The 20,089-nt window shown below is 39.3% G+C and overlaps 1 protein-coding gene across 1 annotated transcript in view; it reads left to right on the forward strand.

Annotated features, from left to right (window-relative positions):
• Positions 1-12,681, forward strand: part of ARHGAP15 (Rho GTPase activating protein 15) — a 609,009-nt gene extending 596,328 nt beyond the window's left edge. The window contains exon 14 of the mRNA XM_059927125.1: positions 11,858-12,681. Coding sequence (XP_059783108.1) covers positions 11,858-12,041 — 184 coding nt within the window. The 3' untranslated portion in view covers positions 12,042-12,681. The remainder of the gene's footprint in view (positions 1-11,857) is intronic.
• Positions 12,682-20,089: the final 7,408 nt, after the last annotated feature.

Here is a 20,089-nt window from a genome sequence, read left to right on the forward strand (position 1 = left end):
TCTTTTTATGTGCAGAATATTTAATAACCTTGATAGATAGTCCCCCTATTTTTCGAGTACACATTTGGAAAAATCCATACCAAATATTAATAATAGTAATATCTAAGTGATGGAATTATCAGGGATTTTTAGTTTCTATTTTGACTCATCTACATTTTCTAAATTTTCTATAATAACTGTGAATCTTTTGTAGGAGCCTAGTCTATTATCATAACTCTAATTCGTCATATGAAGGTGAAATTTGTCTCTGGGCCAATTCCAGGAACTGGATTTACTAGAGGAAAGTAGACTTTTTCTTCCATATCATGGCTTTTTACTTTCAGTCATCATGCCTTCCCTAATTGTTCCTTTTTCCAAACCAAAACACCATCAGTCCCTGCCCTGGGTCACTGAGGAGCCTTCACTCTGCTTCACACATTCACCCTGGAGCCTCTATTAGTGCAGCCTCTCAGAGTCAAGTCACTGTGAAAAACATCTAAAGCTTATTTTTCCTCAGAAAGTAAAATTAAGTGTGGACGAATGAATGCTGACACCCAAACTACAACTGATTCTCTTTCAGCTATTCTGGGACCTTTTAAATAAGGAAACAATTTTCTGGAAAACTGCTGAAGATTTGATAGATGCCCTTAGTGGAATAGCTGTTCTCTTCACCTATGTGAAAAGAAATTAAAAAAAAAAAAAAAAGAGGTTGATGAATCCTGACTTTGCATATTGATAGTATTCCTTTTAGTTTTATCTAACACCACAAGGCAAATATTTAAGTTCTATATTTTCCACTAATGTCTCATAATTAGGTGCCTTATTCTGCTTGGCCTAATTAGTGTTGATCCACGCACAGCCCCCAATGTTCTATATAAAATGTTACCAGCACATACTAGTGTTTTAACTACCTTATTGGACAAATTCCAAGTAAAGAATAATAAACAGTCTTTTTTTTTTTTTTTCTTTTCTAAAAATACTCCCAACACGTAATACATTTCCTAGCCTTTCTCCCCTAAATCCAGGGCAATGTCTTCCCAGGATGGTGATATTATCCATGGTTATGGGTTGATCAACAGAGCTCAGGGAATAAAAATTAAGACTTGTTTTACTGCTGACATGGTCAAATGTGAATGGCTAAAACCATTTTAAAGCTTAAGAGAAAACAGCTAAGGGAAACCATAGCTGAAACTCTCAACCAATCTCCACAAATAGTGCATTTCTTTTCACAGTGAGAAGTGAATGCTCTCAGAAGTTTAAAACACTGTGAATCTGGAGAAAAAGACAATATGTATTAGTTTGGTTTTTCTTCCACCTGAACACCCTTCTCATCCCTATAAATATATCCTTGGATGTGAGTTAGGTGATTAAAAAATCAAAATATGTCACCCAAGACTTGTGCCGACTTTCTGACTCACTTCTCTTCCACGTCTGCCTCAGGCCTCAGGCCTCGACATTAAGAAACCCCTTGATTTCAAACCCAAAATTCTTTTTTTTTTTTTTTTAATTTTATTTATTTATTTATTTATTTATGGCTGTGTTAGGTCTTCGTTTCTGTGTGAGGGCTTTCTCTAGTTGCGGCGAGTGGGGGCCACTCTTCATCGCGGTGCGCAGGCCTTTCACTATCGCGGCCTCCCTTGTTGCGGAGCACAGGCTCCAGACGCGCAGGCTCAGTAGTTGTGGCTCACGGGCCTAGTTGCTCCGCGGCATGTGGGATCCTCCCAGACCAGGGCTCGAACCCGTGTCCCCTGCATTGGCAGGTGGATTCTCAACCATTGCGCCACCAGGGAAGCCCCCAAAATTCTTGAATCTTAGTTATTTGTGGAAAGAATATCTATCTCCCAGAGTAATAAAGATCTGCATCTTCATCTAGGTGCTACTGCCACTTTACATGACTTTGATCAAATTATTCAAGCTTTCTCAGGCTCCTGTTGTCCATCTGAAAATTTTCCTTCCCATCTGAAAAAGAAAAAAATGGGAAGATTCCTAATGTATATTAAAGTTATCATGATTTAAACAGCAAAGTGCTAGTTCAGAATACACACAGAAATCATCCACAGAGTAAAAATACCAGGTGTGTGTGTCTGTGAGTTGTAGGAAGGTAGCATCACAAATCAATGGAGAATGGCGATTTATTCAAGAAATGTGGTTGGGGGAATCAGCTAGCTTTTGAAGAAAAGGAAGATTGAGATTACCATCACATTTCAAACAGTAAAATATACTGAGATGAATTAGAGGATATGAAATGAAATCATTTTTTAAAACTAGGAAAAAATATTAATGACATTTATCTGATTTATGTAAATGGATGAATTTTATAATAACAAAAACAATGATAGAAATTCCAAAAGAAATAGTGCTAGATATGACCACACAAGATTTAAATAAACAAAATTAGGGAAAAAAAGAATTGGGAGAATATAAGTACAACAAAAGTAATGAAGTATTATGCATCTTAATACATAAAAAACTCACAAATCTATATGTACAAGGATGTTCATTGTAGCATCGTCTGTAATAGCAAAAAATTAGAAGCAACCTAAAAGTCCATCAGCAGGGTAATGGTTAAATAAATTATTTCCATATTATGAAATGTAACAGCATTTTTTTAAAGGGTGAGGTATTTTTATATGTACTGACTTGGAAAGATTCCCATGATATATAGTTAAGGGGGGAAAAAGCAAATTGTACCATATTATGTATTTTTTATCTCATTCTTTTTTAAAAAGAAAAAATATATATATAGATAGGTAGATGGATAGATAGAAAAACATCCAGAAGGAACACCCATCTGTTAATTATAGTTATCATGAAGGAGTTTGACTAGAAAACCAGAGTATTTTACCTTTTTATTCTACATACTCCTGATTAGCACACTGTTAAAGACTACGTGTTAGTTTTGTTACACAAAATAAGTAAATGGGTTAAGTAAACAAATAAAATGATATGCTCTCAATAGGAAAACGTCAGGTGATATGAACAATTGTTCACAGAAGAAAAAATCCACATGGTTGTTTTTTTTTTAACTTCTTCCCCATTTCCTAACTTCAAAGAATCCTAAATTCAAACAATGACAATCATTTTTCACCTATCAAGTTAGCAATTATTTTAAAAAGAATAAAACCAAGTGATAATAATGCTAACAGGACTAGGGGTTGTCATGTTACATATCCCACGTTATCATATTTTAAGAAAAGAGAACCCATAACTTAATCTAGCGCGAGTTCTCAAAGTGTGGTCCCGGGACCAGTTGTATCACCTCTAGGAACCTGTGACAAATGCATATTCTCAAGCCCTTCCCCAGAGATGCTGAACCAAAAATCTGAAGGCGAAGTTCAGCAACTTGTGTTTCATATGGTTTCCAAATTATTCTCGTGAATGGTAAAGTTTCAGAACCATCGATCTAATTGTTACATTTCTACTATTTTACCCTGAGGCAGGGTTTCTCAACAGCAGCACTATTGACATTTTGGGCTGGATAAATTCTTTGTTTGGGGGACTGTCCTGTGCATTGTAGAATGTTTAGCGGCATCCTTTGCCTGTACCCACTAGGTACCAGAGCAACTCAACTCCCCCACCCGACCCAGTCATGTCATGACACTCAAAAATGTCTCCAGACATTGCAATGCCTAATAGGGGGAGTGGGAGTGGGTAGTTGCCCCTATTTGGAAACCACTGCCTAAAGACATACTCCAAAATGTGGAGAAAGAAGAGTGCACAAAAAGATTTTTTAATACATCAATTTCACTTATACTAAGAAATCATAGGGTACAGCCCATTCTGTCCCATATAAGATAATGAGTAAAAAATATATACTACTTATATAAAACATGGGAATTGCTCATGATAGAAGTGAAAAACGTTGAATACAAAATTATATAGAAAGTATTTTCTTGAATATGTATGTAAATAAATTACTTATACATTTATACTAAATGCTGGCAGTGTTATTCTCTTGCTCAAAACCCAAGGTTGAATTCCCATCACTGTTAGAATTAAGTCCTAAATCCTTACCAAGGCCCATGAGTCCGCCCACAGCATCTCCTACCTTCACTGCCTCACTCTCCTCTTCTCTATTCTTAGAACCACCCAGCGCAACTTCACCACTGGGGCTTTCTACCTACTTTTCCCTGCCTGGCGTTTTCCTTCCCTTGGTTTGTGCACATAAGCTGGTCTCTGCCCCAGCGTCCCTTCCTTAGAAAGAACCTCTGAGCACCTTGTCTGCCACATGTGCACTTTCCACCTCTCTACACAGTGGAATAATCTGGGGGCTGTATTATCTACAGCCAGCCAGGCTCCACTCATTCTTGGTAAAGAAGAATCTCTGGGGATGGATTCTAGGCCATGAGAAACTTTTAAAAGGCTCCCAGGGTCAGTGGAAGAACCACCACTTCTCTTAGTTTTTCTTGAAGTACCTCAGTGCCTGAAATCACACCGTATACTGATTAGTGTATTGTTTGTTGTCTGGTTCCTCCACTAGATTGTATGCTGCACATGGGCAGGGACTTTGTTTTACTCACTGCACCATCCTCAACATCCAGAACAGCGTCAGGCACCTAGCAGGTGTTGAGTAATAGCAGGTCTACTGAGTAACAGATTTTTATGAATGAATAATGGGTACCTTGAGTTACTGTTTACAGTTGCTGGTGTGGTTTTTTCTTTACTATACTTTACTAAATTTTCAAATTCTAATAGAATGTATTACTTTATAATCATAACAAAAGAAATTAAAGCTGATTTTTAAGTCTACCTTTGAAAATTGTGATATATTTGAAGCACAGTGATTAGCACATAAAAGATATTCAACAAATAGTAACTACTGTTAGTGTTCCTTTTGATATTATCTACTATGTAAGGCCTTTGGCTATGATATCCCATTTTATCCATGGTTGTTATCACCTTATAGAATACATATTCCAACCAGAAGTAAGCCATTTTGAAGTCTATGGGCTAGTCACTTTTTTTATTTTATCACTCCTCCTATCTTATTGTTCTGAATATTGCTTTAAAGATACATTAGACTCTCCCTGTAATGGCCAATCAATATAAATATGAAACAAGTGAATAATTGAAAATGTTTCAGTCTTTTGCAATGAAATCAATGCAAAGAGGGTACTCAATAAATGCAAAGAATAAGGCCATGTTACCTGTGAATGTGCGACTGCCATATAAAGTACCTTTTCCATGATGTGCTTTGAAAGAATTACATACACATAGCTTTAAAGATAATTTAAAAGCAAAAATGTCAGAATATAGCAGTAATTCCCTTTTAGGAGGATAGTTTTCTTGCTTACTTTGGAAAACAATAATAATATGATATTTAAGTATAAAACTGAAGACTTTACAATTAGTTTAAATCAATTAATTTATAAATTTGCATGTAAAAAAATGACTGAATCATCAGTGAATGACCACCTTGAAATACATTAGTATTAAATGCAAAAACATTTGTGAGTGCTCTTCTGCTTTTGCAATATTTGAAAAATGTTCTAACATACATCCAATGACTTTAAGGGAGAAGGTAGAATTCCTGCTAAGTCCCCAATCTTTAAAAAAAAATAAAAAGGCCAGTGTAGACAGCAGTATAGTTTGTGCAGATTGAGAGTAGGCAAGCATATGGTTAGCATGGACCACCCCCACCCCCAAAGTAGTTATAGCACATAGGAAACATAAGTTGAGCACATTGAAAATTTATTCTATTTTTAACAGCCTCTCTTCACTGAAATGGTCAAAGTCACAATTAACATTTCACATACAGTGGATGAGCTGTATTTTGCAAGTGTGACCTGATGGCAAAAGTACGTTTACCACCGCGCTTTCCCCATTCAAGTTAAACCATCCTAAAGTTATGTGCGTTGGAAAATCACAGCAATCCAGAGATAGGGAAGGGAATATTTTTAGTACACCTCCAGTAACCTGAGGCTTGTTCTGCAGGCAATTATGTGGCTTTCTACTTCCTTTCCAAGTCACTATGGTAACAGCAAAGCACAAACTTAAAAGGAAGTTTGCATCCATATATCTGTTTGGAGCTGGACTATTATTAAATGCTTTGGTCTTATTAATTCAGCATTAATTTTTAGTTTTATAGTAAATCTCTCTTTCATTTTGAATCATTTGGCTGTGATTTTAAGCAACTAAGAAATTCCTTTGAGTTAGCAATTCAGCTCACTTTTTGAAAAACTTAACCCAGCATAAGGCTCTGAGGATTTTTTTTTTGTCTGGGGTCCAGCATCTATAGCTCTGGATTATAGATTGTTTCTAAAATAATCTAAAATTGATGGATCATTGCTCCGTCCATTTGGGCCCAACAAAAAGTAGCTCTGGCATTTCTTCTCCTTCTTATGCTGTAAACTGTATATCACCTTTTTGATCTCTTGCCAGAAAAATGAATTCTTACCCACTTCAAGATTTTATAAACTTGAATTTACTTAGCGGTATAAGAGTTTCTTTTAAAATGAACACGTATCAAGTGCTATTCTGCGAACAAATTCATAAAATCATAATTATTTTTGTCAGGCTATTTTAAACTAAGCAGTGTTCATAAATTGCCTTTTTCAAAAGAGTTGCAGTTTGGGGTCTTTTTCCTATTAGTCAAGCATTCACAGGCACTAAACTTTGAGCTCTTCATGTTGCTGCAAATCACGTATCTTTGCTATAAGGATTTCTTGGGAGTAATCTAATGGTGAGTAAACAAACATGTAGAAGAATTTCCAAATATTGATCTAAGATCTAAATGTTTTTGCACCTTCTTACAATCCATCAATTTACTGTATGGTAATCTCTCAACCATGTCTCTGCTCTCACCTTTCTCATTCAGACGTGGTCTTTTGCCTTTTGGCCTTTGTTTTGTCCTAAAAAGGGAGTTTCTTTCATTTCTTTGCTGAAAACAGGTTAAATTGTAGCTCAAAATTTACAACACTGTCATGGAGTTTAAGGCCAGATGAAATCTAAGCCCTACCAGAGGGGTGGAACTTGCCAGAAATGACCACAATCTGACCTCTTTGAATTAGCTGCTACGGAGTTCTGAAGCCTGGGTGGCATAGGAGGGTAAGATCCGTAATGTTTCAGACTCAGTAGATCCTTAGCAAAGCACACTAGAAGTAACATTTCTTAACGTATGCTCCTCATTGTCTCTCAAGGAAGAGGATCCACAACATGCAAGTAAGTTAGGGAACACAAGAGTTACCCAAAGATGAACAGGGTTAGTTTTCTGCAGGACTTGTCAGAGCCTTTATTATGCTATTGTGCATTGTAAATTTCCAAGAAAGAAGAATGGCATATAATTTTCTCCAAAACTTTTCTTACTCCAGATTGCTATTTTTGTGAAGTATGTCACAGAGATGGTGTTTTGCAGAACTCACTTTAGTGAAAGCTGTCTTGGAAGTACTGCCAAACCCATAGTAAAAATGTATTTGGTTTCTGAATCAGATCCTCCCCTCCAGTAATACAACTCAACTGCATTTTAAGCTACTGGAAGTACAACTTACTGTTTCTGAGAGTTTTCCATCTTACATACTAGATTGCATTTTTTTCCATGCAGGGCTTTTATTTCTTTCAATAGCCTCTATTTCTCCTCTACATATGTTTTACTAGTTGAAGCCTTCAGAAATAATGACACTTGCAATGCCCAGCTAGTCCCCACAGTGAGAGTGGAAATTATGATACCCATTGATCTGAGGTAAAAAACTGAGATTTGAATAATTTTGTAGGATTGTATTCTAGCTATATTTTGACATTGTGGTTGACTACTTATGTGGTCCTAAATCAACCACTTAACTATTTAAGAGTCTGTTGAGGTACAGAGGAGGTAAGTTCACATTTGAATAGTGAAGTCTATAACAGCATGAATACATCCATAACATCATGAATACATTTTCCAGACATCCCCAGTTTGGGAGCCTTCTTTGCTAGAAATATCTATCACCTCTCTTTACTATAAAGGGGTTTAATCTAATGTGAATGTTGATGTGAGACTATTTTTGCCTATCTACATGAATCATATAATTCGGTAGTTGGTGACTTCGACCCCAAAATAGTCTTCACCCTCAGCGTCTTTTCTAACCTAAAGATTGATTGATTTCTCAATATACCAACTACTGGTTGGTTGATATTCAGAACATAAATTGCCAATGAAATACACACACACACACACACACACACACACACACACACACACAGGCAAACGTTTTGTAACAGATAATAGGCAAGAAAGCATGCATTCTGTATAATACACATCCACATTTTCTTAACATTCTTTCTTAACTACATTTGATTTTTCTAAAAGTTATTGCAAGTAACTTAATTTTCCCAACTTGGAAAAAATTCCAAGCTGCTAAGAAAATTTAACCTGCAGTGATGCAAATATAACAAGAATACAAGACTAAATGTTATTTGGTAAAATCTACTTGTAACAAGATTACTTGAAAGCACCCATTAGTTAAAACTGGTTTTATTAAAGTCACATGGAGAGTGTGCAGAGAAATGGACACAAATAACACGGGTCGAGATGGCATGAATGTTCCACATTTACACATGCAGAAGAGCTCAAAGTGAACACTTGTCCATGGGAAATTTAGGAAACTGATGAATTGGCAGAAATCCATTACAGGAGTCCTCACCCATGATCCACTGGCCAAGAGAGAGAATCCTTTCCCTGAGGGGGCTCTGACAGCCTGCTGTAGCCTCCTACTCTTCACTCCGTTGAAACTCAGCCTTGGTTTCCTCTAGATTTGGTCCTGCTCTGGATTCTCAGATCAGGACTTTTGCTGAGCAGGAAAAATATAAAGAACACTGGGAAAAATTAAAAATAATCTAGTCCCATTTCAGCCTCCTTTTTCTCCTCTCACAGCTTGAGTCCCACCAGCTATATCTTTCCTGTATGCCCTGGAGACACCTCCAGTCACCCCAGTTCCTCCAGATACCCTAGACCTCTTCCAACTTCTACCCCCATAATCTCCAATAATGACAGCCACGACTGTCCCCTCCAATAATCAGCTCTTGGACGTCCCTTGATTTCTAGCCTCACCTTGAGTTTGACACAATTCTGGCTCCCAGCTACCCCAAATCTCATTGTTCCTGCTATCGACTGAAATTATAGCCATTATTAACTAGGAAACTATATCTCCCATCATCAATCTGTCTTGAGGTCACCCCTTTCCACTTTCAGTCTCCCTGGACTCCAGGTCCTAATGTTCTTCTTCTTCCCTGTTGGCCCTATATCAGCCATTCACCTTCATACTTGAATAGGCTTTTGCTTTTAATTTTACCTTCTTCATGCCCTGTGCCTTCTGAGCCCTGTTCTCTGCTAGATAATTCTTATCAGCTTAGACCTTTGCTACCTATGGGTAATGTTTTTAAAGCAACTTTTACCTAATAGATAATTAATTGATCAGTTATGTTACCTCTCTCCATATTTGTTTAACAAATTTTTAAATTATTATTGTGGCGTAGTCAGTGAATGAGTTAGTATCCCAAAAAGGTATTACTTTAAATCCAAAAGAGAAAAACTGTCTTCCTTCACAATGAATCATACAAGTGATTTTTATAATCAAGAGGTCTGGGAGAGGCTCAAGAGAGACTTTTAGCCACGGTAAATAGGTGTGTTAAAGAGAAGCAAAGCCCCACTCCATTTGTGCCTACTCCAGGTTAGGAGAGTGTTTTAAAATCATTCTACAGACTTTTGGTAAATGTAGTAGCAAAGTGGCGCAGTTTCTTACATTCCAAAGGAAACTCTAAACTTGAAGTCTCTGATAACTCACTGATACTTTAAATGTGAGAATCCCTTCCAGAAATGTAGTCATGCCAACATTACTCACAGGTACAAATGCTTTCCATTTGAAGGAGAAGAAAAGTGAAAATGGGAGGCAGAATATCTTGAATATTTAGTCCAAGTTTAAGAGTCATTTTTCCCACAATAAATCCATTGTAACCAGGCTGTCAATCACAATGCTACTGGGAGGAATAAAACTCCAGACCCTCTTATGGAAGGACCTATAACCATGTGGAGGATGGCAGAGTGACAAGTCAGCCCAGTTATTAAGCATAGGAGCCATAACACACCCCAGGGCAATGATGTTTCCACGGGAGCTGCAGCCCACCTGCCTGGGTCTGAGCCTCAGCTCTGTGTGATATCAGGCACTTTGCCGCTCTTGGCCTCAGTCTTCTCGTTTGTCAAAAGGGCTTAAATAATAGATACCACCTCATGGGATTGTTATGAGGATTAAATGAGACCAAAAAATTGCTTAGAATAAAATCAACTATATTTCAATTTAAAAATTAAATTAAATAAAACATAAATAATAGGGACTTCCCTGGCGGTCTAGTGGTTAGGACTCCGTGCTTCCACTACGGAACAGGGGTGCGGGTTTGATCCCTGGTCAGGGAACTAAGATCCCGCATGCCACTGCGGCCAATAAATACATACATACATACATACATACATACATACATACATACATACAATTGCTTAGAATAATACTTGATTTTGCTTGGTTACTACTGATATTGATCAGGTCAAGGACATCTTGCTGACATCTTGTGCGGAGTCACAAAGTGAAGGCTTTGGCTCCTTCTCAGTCTCTTTCAGGAGAGAGAAGGCATGAGTTCTTGGTCACAGAAATGGTATGTCAGAGATCTGGGTTTGTGGAGGGATGGAAAGAGAGCAAGTCTTCCTTCCCCCTGCCTCCTCTGAGTGGGGACTAGGTAGGCCCACACAGACCAAACACAGAGTCCGCTAGAGCTCAACCAGTGCCCCAGTGGGCTCTGAGACCGGATGCCCCACTGCCTTGCAGTAAAGTGTTCTTTTGCCCCACTTCATTCTCTGAGCTTATATTTCCCTTGGGTCGGGGTTCTGGAGGAATGCAGAGTACAGTATTTCTTAGCACCCTGTCCTTCCATGTGCTCTCCCTATTTCCCTAACATCACTAAAACCTAATTTTAATATAAAACCAAGGAGGTTTCAGTGGTGAGAATAAGCATTATTTTTTTTTTTATTTTAAAGTCTCAATTGATAGGAGGGGGCTTTATTTTCTTTTTAAGAGTCCCGTGTTGAAGCAGGCAAGACGTTACCAGTAATAAAACCACATCCTAATGTTTCATTGGTATTCCAGCTCTCCACAGTCCTCACATAAGCAAATATTTCTTTGATTCCAGTGGGACTCTTTTCCTGTGCAAATACTACAGGCTTCTGCATTTTATTGAGATGTGAGCTAAATTGAGTAAAATGGGTGGGGACACTTAGAATTTCGTTATACACCTAAATGTCCCAGAACCTACCCTCTCTACAAAACATGTTGCAATTAGCATTTGTCAGGAATACTTTACTCATGCTAATCACTAAAAACTTAATTATTTTTTCGGTCCTTCCATCATGAATTATGTATCTATTGTTCTATTTTTTGTGTGTTTGGCTTCTTATATATTCTGTGCATGTCTCACCTGTTTCCTCCATTGACTATAACCACTTCACAGGTTGAATCTTGTTAACTCTCCACAGTAATTTTTGTCATTTTTGCTAATTTATTCATTCATTCATTCCACAAACATTTATTAAGCACCCACAGTGGCCAGGTATTATGGGGATAGAATTCTCCCCCCAAAAGTCATAGGTTCTATTTCCATACAGTAAAGCACACAGAGTAGAAGATTAAATAATGCTGTGGTATAGTTGTTTTTCTGGAACCTGAATTTTTTTTTTTTTTTTTGCTTGTGTTGCATTCTGTGTTTTGCCAAAGCCAATCACTGCCCTTATTCTCCTTCTTTAAGTTGAAATTTAAGGAAGAAAAAGGATTCAAGAGCACAGAACTTTATAATTCAAAAGTAGCCACAATTTTATTCCAACTCCAATGGGTCTTTTTTTTTTCTCTCTCTCTCGCCATAGGATAGTGGCCAAAGCATCCAAGAACCTCATGTCCACGCAAAGCCTAGGCATTGTATTTGGACCCACCCTTCTGCGAGCTGAAAACGAGACGGGGAACATGGCGGTGCACATGGTGTACCAGAACCAGATCGCCGAGCTCATGCTGAGCGAGTACAGTGAGATCTTTGGCTCGGAGGAAGACTGACAGACAAGACGAGTTACTATGTTCACATCTGTCTCGATGCCTAATATTTTTACATTTCTGTAAACATATTTCTGAAATATTTTTTTCCTTTCAAGCGACAGATGCCTCATTTTGTGAAAACTTAATGATGATTTTGTGTTTAAGTTCCAAACATTTGAATAAAATAGTTGACAATATTTGCCTATATGTGTTCTACATTAACCCCTTCAGTGTTGTGCCTTCCAGCACTTCTAGGCATACATTATGCATGCTCCATGCTATAAAATAGTGTGCGGAGGACAGCACATATCCAAAAATAACCTTAATTCGACTCCCGGGCATTGGATGTGTGGTTGTGTATGTGTAGACATGTGAGTGAGTGTGAGTGTGAGTGTGATTGAGAGTGTGGGTATGTGTCCACACAGGTGAGCCTCTTCCCTACCCTGGCTGCCTCAGGCCTCTGCCCATACGCCCACGGGTACACGAGTAGAACCAAAAGAGGGGAGAAGGCAGAAGTGAATACTTTTTAAATAGAACAAAGGAAATCAGAATCTCAACCAAAATAGACGTATTTCCTCTTTCAAGAACCTTTTCGTTAAGTGTAAATCTAGTCTAGCTTTCCTTGGTGCTAGATGCTGAAATTTACAAATACATGTTGAATGGCATTTTTTCTGAAGAAAAATGGCAGTTCAAAACATTTGCCATTGGATATGTTTTTTTTACATATACTATTTGCAGTCCCATAAACACACTGTCTTATAAATTAGAAGCAAAATTAGTGCCCTGCAATTTTGATCTTTATATTATACAGGAATTGCATGACTGCTCATTTTTAATGTTAACATCCATTTTGAATCTTCATCAAACTGTATATCTTCCTTTTCCCTGGCTATGTCATTTTATGTAGAATTTTTATTATGCTTCTGAGGATGCTTTATTGGTGAATTACATTAAATCCATCTAGAAAGAACTTTTTTTTAAAAAGGCTTTTTTTTCATATGCCCTAAGGATTATTTGACTGGACTTGGATTGCTTTATCCATTTGATGGTTAATTTCAGTTGTCATGGATAAACAAAAGGGTAACTGTCTAGAATATATCAAACATTGTTTTATTTTGAAAACTGTGTTCTAGCTGAACACATCTCATAGCCGGTTTTGTGAAATTATTCTGCTGATAAAAATGTAGACTTATGTTTGACAGCTTTTTAATCAAATTCAAACGGAATAAATAAAGCTAATCCAGTGCGATAAAGAGTAAGTCTCGTTATCGATTTGTTCATAAAATGAAAAATAAAGCTTGTAAATAAAACACGTGAAGCACGGATCCAAGAGCAAACACTTAGAGCAATAAGGAGCTCAGAGGCCTGGGCTGTCTGCGTGCGTGGGGTATACGGTGGAGGGAGAGCGGCTGCTCGAGAGACAGCCAGATGTGCATGCAGCTCCAGCATCCACGGAGCTGCCCGAGGAAGGAGAGGTTTCCCTTACCCCTGTCGAATGTCTTCATTTTGGCAATGGCGCCAGTAAGTTGGCTGATGGCCAAGAACACAAGCGACCACAATAAATGCTGAAGTGTGGTTTCATGGAGTGGGACATATACAAATACCACAAAGCCAAGGAAAGTCACATGAGGCAGAACCCCATGATCTAAAGTTGCTGGTAGCAATGAGCTAACAGACTTGCAGCTTTAAGCTCTTCTTTTATTCAAAGTTGTGCTTGTGCCTTTCAGGAAAATCATGGAGACACGAAACAAGAGTTTCTGGCATTCAAGTCCTCCTCATTTCCATGACATTTCATATTCTTAATTTGGTCTTCTCTAAGACTTTCATTACTTCTTAGTAGTCCCCGGGTTTAAAATCTTATCCCTTCCCGTGTCCATCTTTAACGTAATTCTGGGAGCAACAGCCAGAGAGAAGAAGCAGTAGCAGCCACAGAGAAGTGGCATTACCTTCTCTGAGCAGGGGCTCACGGCCCCGTGCCTCTGCTGCTTTCCAGATGTATGATCTTCAAAAGCAGCAGCCTCTTGATTTCCAATCTGATGGGATTTAGCCTTATTCAAACCCCAGCTGCGTCCTGTCCCTGCCTGCTAAGGGCATTTAATCAAAGACTGTGTTTCCTCTCTGGAAGAAGACCATTCCAAGGTGCCGAGCCAAAGCGCCCATCACAGGCTCTGACTTATACACGCTAAAGACGTAAAAAAGTTCACGCCGAAAGGTCATTAGATGCCATAACATCTCAGAGACAACGATGATGCTCATGTCAACTGCTGCAAGTTTAAAAGCCAAGGTTGTAGGTATACTAGGTTGCCTCACTGAGGGGTTAGATTTGATAGAACTGATCAACATTCTCCATCAAGAAGACATTTAAAGACAATGAGCATTTCTTAATCACCTTATTTGATCCAGGCGCAAGTCTAGACTCTGCTGATCGAATACAAAGTAAGGCAAATATTACTGCACTAGGCAGTTTCACAGTCCAGTAAGGGAAACAGTCACCGAAGGATTAGTTACCGTTCAATACCAGATCAGGCGGTCAGCCCTCTTAGTGACTACGTAGCCCCAGGGTTTAGCACCTCTACACAGAGATGCTCAAAAAGTATTTTTTCCAGTTTTATTCATCAGAAAGTATTTTTGAATGGGTGAATGAGCAGAAGCTAGTACAGAGATGTTAAAGTTCAGTGGTTGACAAAGAACCAAAAAACAGATTGTGCCTGGGAGAGTCAGGTGAAGCTTCACTAGGAAGGTAATCCTTTCAATCTAGCCTTGACCAATGAGTAAAATTAACCAAAGGAAAATGTAGAAGACACGCTAGGGAGCAGGAATGGCATGAACAGAGTCGTGAAAGACCTAACCTCTCCAAGGAAAAGTAAGAAGCTCATGTGAAGCACATGCCTGGCAATTTTGGAGAATAGAGTTGGAGTCAGATACAGGACGTGATAAAATATTTAGATTTTATCCTGTAGGCAAAAGAGATCCAATGGAGGTTGTAAAATGAGAAACTTTGTTTCTTAGAAAGAGAATCTCCAAATTCACCAGTGGGCAGAAGAAAACAAGGTACTTGGAGGACACTGGCATTTTCTCGTGTGTGTGCTTATATGTGTGTGTGTACAGCTTTTAACGTTTTCTAGGAATGCAAGAGATAATCTTGTATTCTTAGAAGCATTTGTATATTATGATGAGCAAATGTTTTAAAGAAATCATAACCTTAACATAATGGAAGTCCAAAGCAGTCTCCCTGGAAAATCAGGCTAGTTAGCATGTCCCACTGCAGCATGGCTTTACCTCCCAGGACGCGGGAGCTTGCCCCTCTTTCCTACTCACACACAGAGCTTCTTGGAGACGGTATTTATTCCATCTTATATGTTGCGGGTCTGACTTTACTTAGCATGTGCCATATGACAGGATCACCATGCCACAGCTAGTAACTGAAAGCCATGTGATAGTTCTGTCTCTCCAATTAGAAAACAAAGGATCCAATTAAGAGAAATTAGAAAAGCTGTTAAAAGGGAACAATCACTTGCCACTGGTGCTGTCCTTACAGTTTAACACAGCTAGAAATTGACCTGTACTTCTCTTTTCCACATTTATTTTTTCGGAATTATAAGTTAATCACCCTGTCAATTCCTAATTAAAAGGTCCCACAAAGATTTTCTGCCCAAAGGACTGTCACTAAGAGTTCTGGGTCAAATTGCTCTGTTGTCAAAAATGAGAAATAAAACCAAAACAATATCAACTCTCTCCTGGGAAACTCAAATCTTAATATGAAAAAAAAAATAAATAAACCAACAAAAAAGAAAAGACTTTCTTCAAACATAATAATCACATATTATTTCCTCAATTAAAATGTTTCATCTCATCTTTAGAAGATAGGTGGATCTTTTTCTTTTTCTTCAAACCAAGGGTTGCAAACTAAAATGCTTACTAGGGCCAGGCAGTAATGTAAATCAGTTGTAAAGAAGAGCAGACAATGTATTAGGAAGTGGTAGCACCTGGGGAGAACTCAAGCTCCACCCCTGGACAGAAGGGCCGGCTTCTTCTCCGCCCAAGCTGATGTTGCTTATATGGGCACATGGGCACAATGTTGCCAGACCTTCAGATCTTTCATGAAAAGCCAGAAACTCAGAAACTTATGTGAAACCTGATTTTTAAGGGCACATAATAAAACGTATCTAAGCTGACTCAGCCCGAGGACGTCCATTTTTTTTCAACACAGTGTTGTCAAACCTTCCGATGTTGCAAAGCCAGCTCCCCAGAAAATGGTAGCACATGAAGCAAACAGTGGGGATATGTAAATAAGCCAGAACAGTGGATAAGAGCAGAAAATGAGCAAACTAAGAAATAAGCACTTAGGAGAACTTGCCATTTAGGTCCTGGGCAAATTATTTACTCTATCTGGGTCTCAGTTTTTCAGTTTATGAAATAGAATCGTACTTGCCTTACCTCACCTCTTAAGGCTGTCTAATGGAATCATGTGAAGGAAATTAAAACAGGTAATACACCATGAAAATAGAAGTTGTCCCATCTACCTCGGTCTGGAGGTGGATGATAGATTTCCAGCTTATTGACTAACAATTAACTTTATGATCTTCTGAAGATGATGAGAAGGCAAGTTGGAACCAGACTCCAAAAAACCTCGAATGTCATACCAAGAGGTTTTATATTAAGTCCATAGTCAATTTTGAGACCCTGAAGGTTGTTTAGCAGCGAAATGACTTTAGCCAAGCTGTGAAGATTCTCCTGGCAACTTTATGAATTACAGTTTGAAGCAGGGAGAAATTATAGGCACCACTGCCAGACAGAAGATTATTGCCATCATACTATTAACACAGATCTGAATTCAGACAGTGGCAGAAGATTCAGAAACCAACATTAAGGAACATCATCCTACTGCATTTCTGAGCCTCACCCGCCATCGCTGAATTACGACTGCTCGGTGCAAAGCAGCCTTTGCTGTTACACAAGACTCCTCTAGCAGGCCCCTTTCCAGCTGAATTTTTCTGGGTTGGGGCAGAGCAGATTCTGTATTCTGACAATGATTCAACATTTGACAGTAACGTCTTAAGATAGTTGGACCAAGTCATACCCAAGTCAGATGAGCACGCATGCTACCGCCTTCTTCCACCAGCATGATTCCCAGATGATCATCAGGTCATTTCTATCTCACCTGCTCTGATGTCTCCCCCTTCTCTCCGGGCAGTGTTGCTTCTCTGGCCACTCAGAGAACCACCAAGAAAAATTAGTCCTGGAATGACTAATTTTTGATTAGCGAACATTTCTTGAGTGCTTGTTAAGAGCCAGGAACTGCACGTTATACAGACTGCTGCACTTAATCTTCATAAGTCTGTGCAGGAAGGTACTACTATTATCCTTGATTTATACTTGAGGAAACTGAGGGGAACAAACAATGAAGTTACCCAAGTTCACATAGTTAGTAAGTGTCAGGTTAGTGTTTGAATCTAAATAATATGGCTCCAGAGGCCCCTGCCTTAACCACTAGACCATATATGCTCGCTCAATTAGAAAAGAAAAATGATGAAGAAATGTAAACAGACGAACACCTAAATATTTATACCCCAGATGTGAGTAACTCCGCCCTCCCCTGTTAAAACACCTGATGAGAGTTTCACTTTCACACTAATTTTCATGAAAGAACAAGAGGGATATTATGTATTTCCCCAAAGAAATACAGAGTGCCTTTGTTGTTATGAGTAGATGGCTAAATCTCATTCATGTTATTGCTATTATAATTTGAATATTCACGAAATATTGAAATACCATTTCGTTTTTCTACGTCGTACCGACCACGTCACTACATTACGGAGAGGACGGCATGGAAGCCTCCTTGCCCACATCTTTAAAAGCGCTTGTTTGGGTGGCTTCTATTCTATGTTACATCATATTATCCTGTGTTGGATTGTATTTGTCAATGTCCTGTTATCATTCATCATATCATACCGCTTAATATTGTATTGAAATTAAATCTGGCCCTTTGGGGGTCCTGTGCAAGATGAAAAAAAAATGGGTCCCCAGCAGTCGTCCTCTTAGATATAATTGAAAAAGAGGCAGGCATCAAAACACGCTGTGTCTCGTGCTGCTGGACGGTGATCCTGAATCACCCAAATGATGAGAATACAGTGAACATCTTGTACAAAAAGATGACAATTTTCTGTAGCAGTGTTGTCAAAATGAAAACGTCTAGCTGTCTCGGTGAGAGACCTGGCAGAAGGATACACACGCACGTATGCGCGCCCACACACACACACGCACATCCCTTGTAGACTCATCCAGCTGCTTTTTGCTATCTTATGCTTGAAGTGAAGCATGCAGGGTCCACGAAATTCTTAAGCAAGCAGCTGGATTCTATAGAACACTCCTCATTCAATTAAGAGAGTGCTAGGAAAGCAGTGAGGGAGAGAGGTAACACTAAGCCCAGAGTTGGTACTCGGTGTACGCTTGTTGGATGAGTGAACCAACAGACACCCAGAACATAAGCAACGTTAAATACGACTATGATCCACCGTCGGGTTTCTTATCAACTAGTCACCACAAGTTCTATGTAGTCTCAACTCACTGGCATCTGTACTGACTCCTATTCCCGCCTGCAAAGGATCATCAAACAGATAGGCCTTCAACTGCCTCTCTTGAAGTCTAAGTGCACAAGAAATACTTCTCTCCAAAAGCTCAGCAGCAGAGAGTCGGTGACATTCGCTCACCTGACTCATGCAAGTCTAACGTGCGTGCAAATTCTGACGTCCTGTATCGGATCTGGAAGAGTCCAGGCATCTGGGACACCCAGTGGCATCTTCCATTCACCTCCCCTGCTCTGTCAAATATAGGGTTTATGTGTCAGATAAATGCTACAGAGCATAGACTTTTTGACCAATTTATGAAAATCTCAAAAGCCAAGAAATTCGGCAAATACAAAGCATCGGCCTGAAAACTCCACACTTTCCTCTGGCACCATTTAAGCTGACACGTTTACTTGAGACACGCACACTCACATTTTAAGAGCAGGGCTTGCGCTAACCATTCTCAGATCACTAACAAAATGTGTTCTCAGCCCGTATTGTGCAGCATGCTTGAAGACGTGTGGATTTTTCCACGTCATTTGGTGACATTTTGCACGGTTTAATTTCTGCTCTTTATTGCTAGACCCTACCTTTTTTTTTCCCTCGCAAATATTCCACCAGTGGGATTCCCTTCAGTATTTTAACCCTGGGCTCAGATCCCTCTCCTTCAGCATCTATCTGCACTGCTGCTGCACTACTTTGCCGTGACGTGTCCCTCGGTCAAATTCAAGCCTCCCTGATTGAAAGGAAGAGGACAGAGGCGTTCGGCTGCTGAGGAGAGAAACAGAGTCAGGGGACCAGGGGCCAGCCTATGAGGGTCTGAAGGGAAGCCTCAGAACTCCAGCGAGACGTCAACGGGGAAGGCTCCGGGGAACGATGGTCCAGCTCCGGATGCCCGTTCCTAACGTCGCCTCCCAAATCCAGGTGAAAGGCAGCTTTTAAGTGGGAGGGGGTGAAGAATACAATTGAAACCAAAATTGGTTTGAGCTCACCATTTTTCTAGCTATCAGTTCTAAGGTCACAGTCACTAAAACTGGAAACTTAAAAATGACTTCAAAAAGGCAAACGCTAACTAGATTTCACACTGGATTTCATTTTACTTGGCATTACAGAAAGAATGCAGGTATTAAATAGACTGTTTCCTGTATACAATAAGGTTAATTAGTAGTGAGGGATGGAAAATCAGTGTAGACATAACTCTTTTCGACAGGTATCAAAAATAATCCCCTGATCCCTATAGACCCCAGCTGCATTGAAAGAGGAGCAATATAAAAGATTCTTTAAGCACCAAATTTTCAAACATTCTCCAGGTGTCCGCAGCACCAGTGCAATAGGCCCTGAGCCCCTGGGCGGGCTGTTCCGCGCGCCCTTCCGAGGCTGGAACTTAAAGGCGCAGCTACTCACGCTGGATTTTGAGGCGCAGCATAAAGGCTCTCCATACAAAGCGGCTGGGATCGCAGGCGGAGGCAGGAGAACAAAAAGAAGACTATATTGCGGCCTGAA

Source organism: Balaenoptera ricei, chromosome 7, assembly GCF_028023285.1.
Source record: "Balaenoptera ricei isolate mBalRic1 chromosome 7, mBalRic1.hap2, whole genome shotgun sequence".
Lineage (NCBI taxonomy): Eukaryota > Metazoa > Chordata > Mammalia > Artiodactyla > Balaenopteridae > Balaenoptera > Balaenoptera ricei.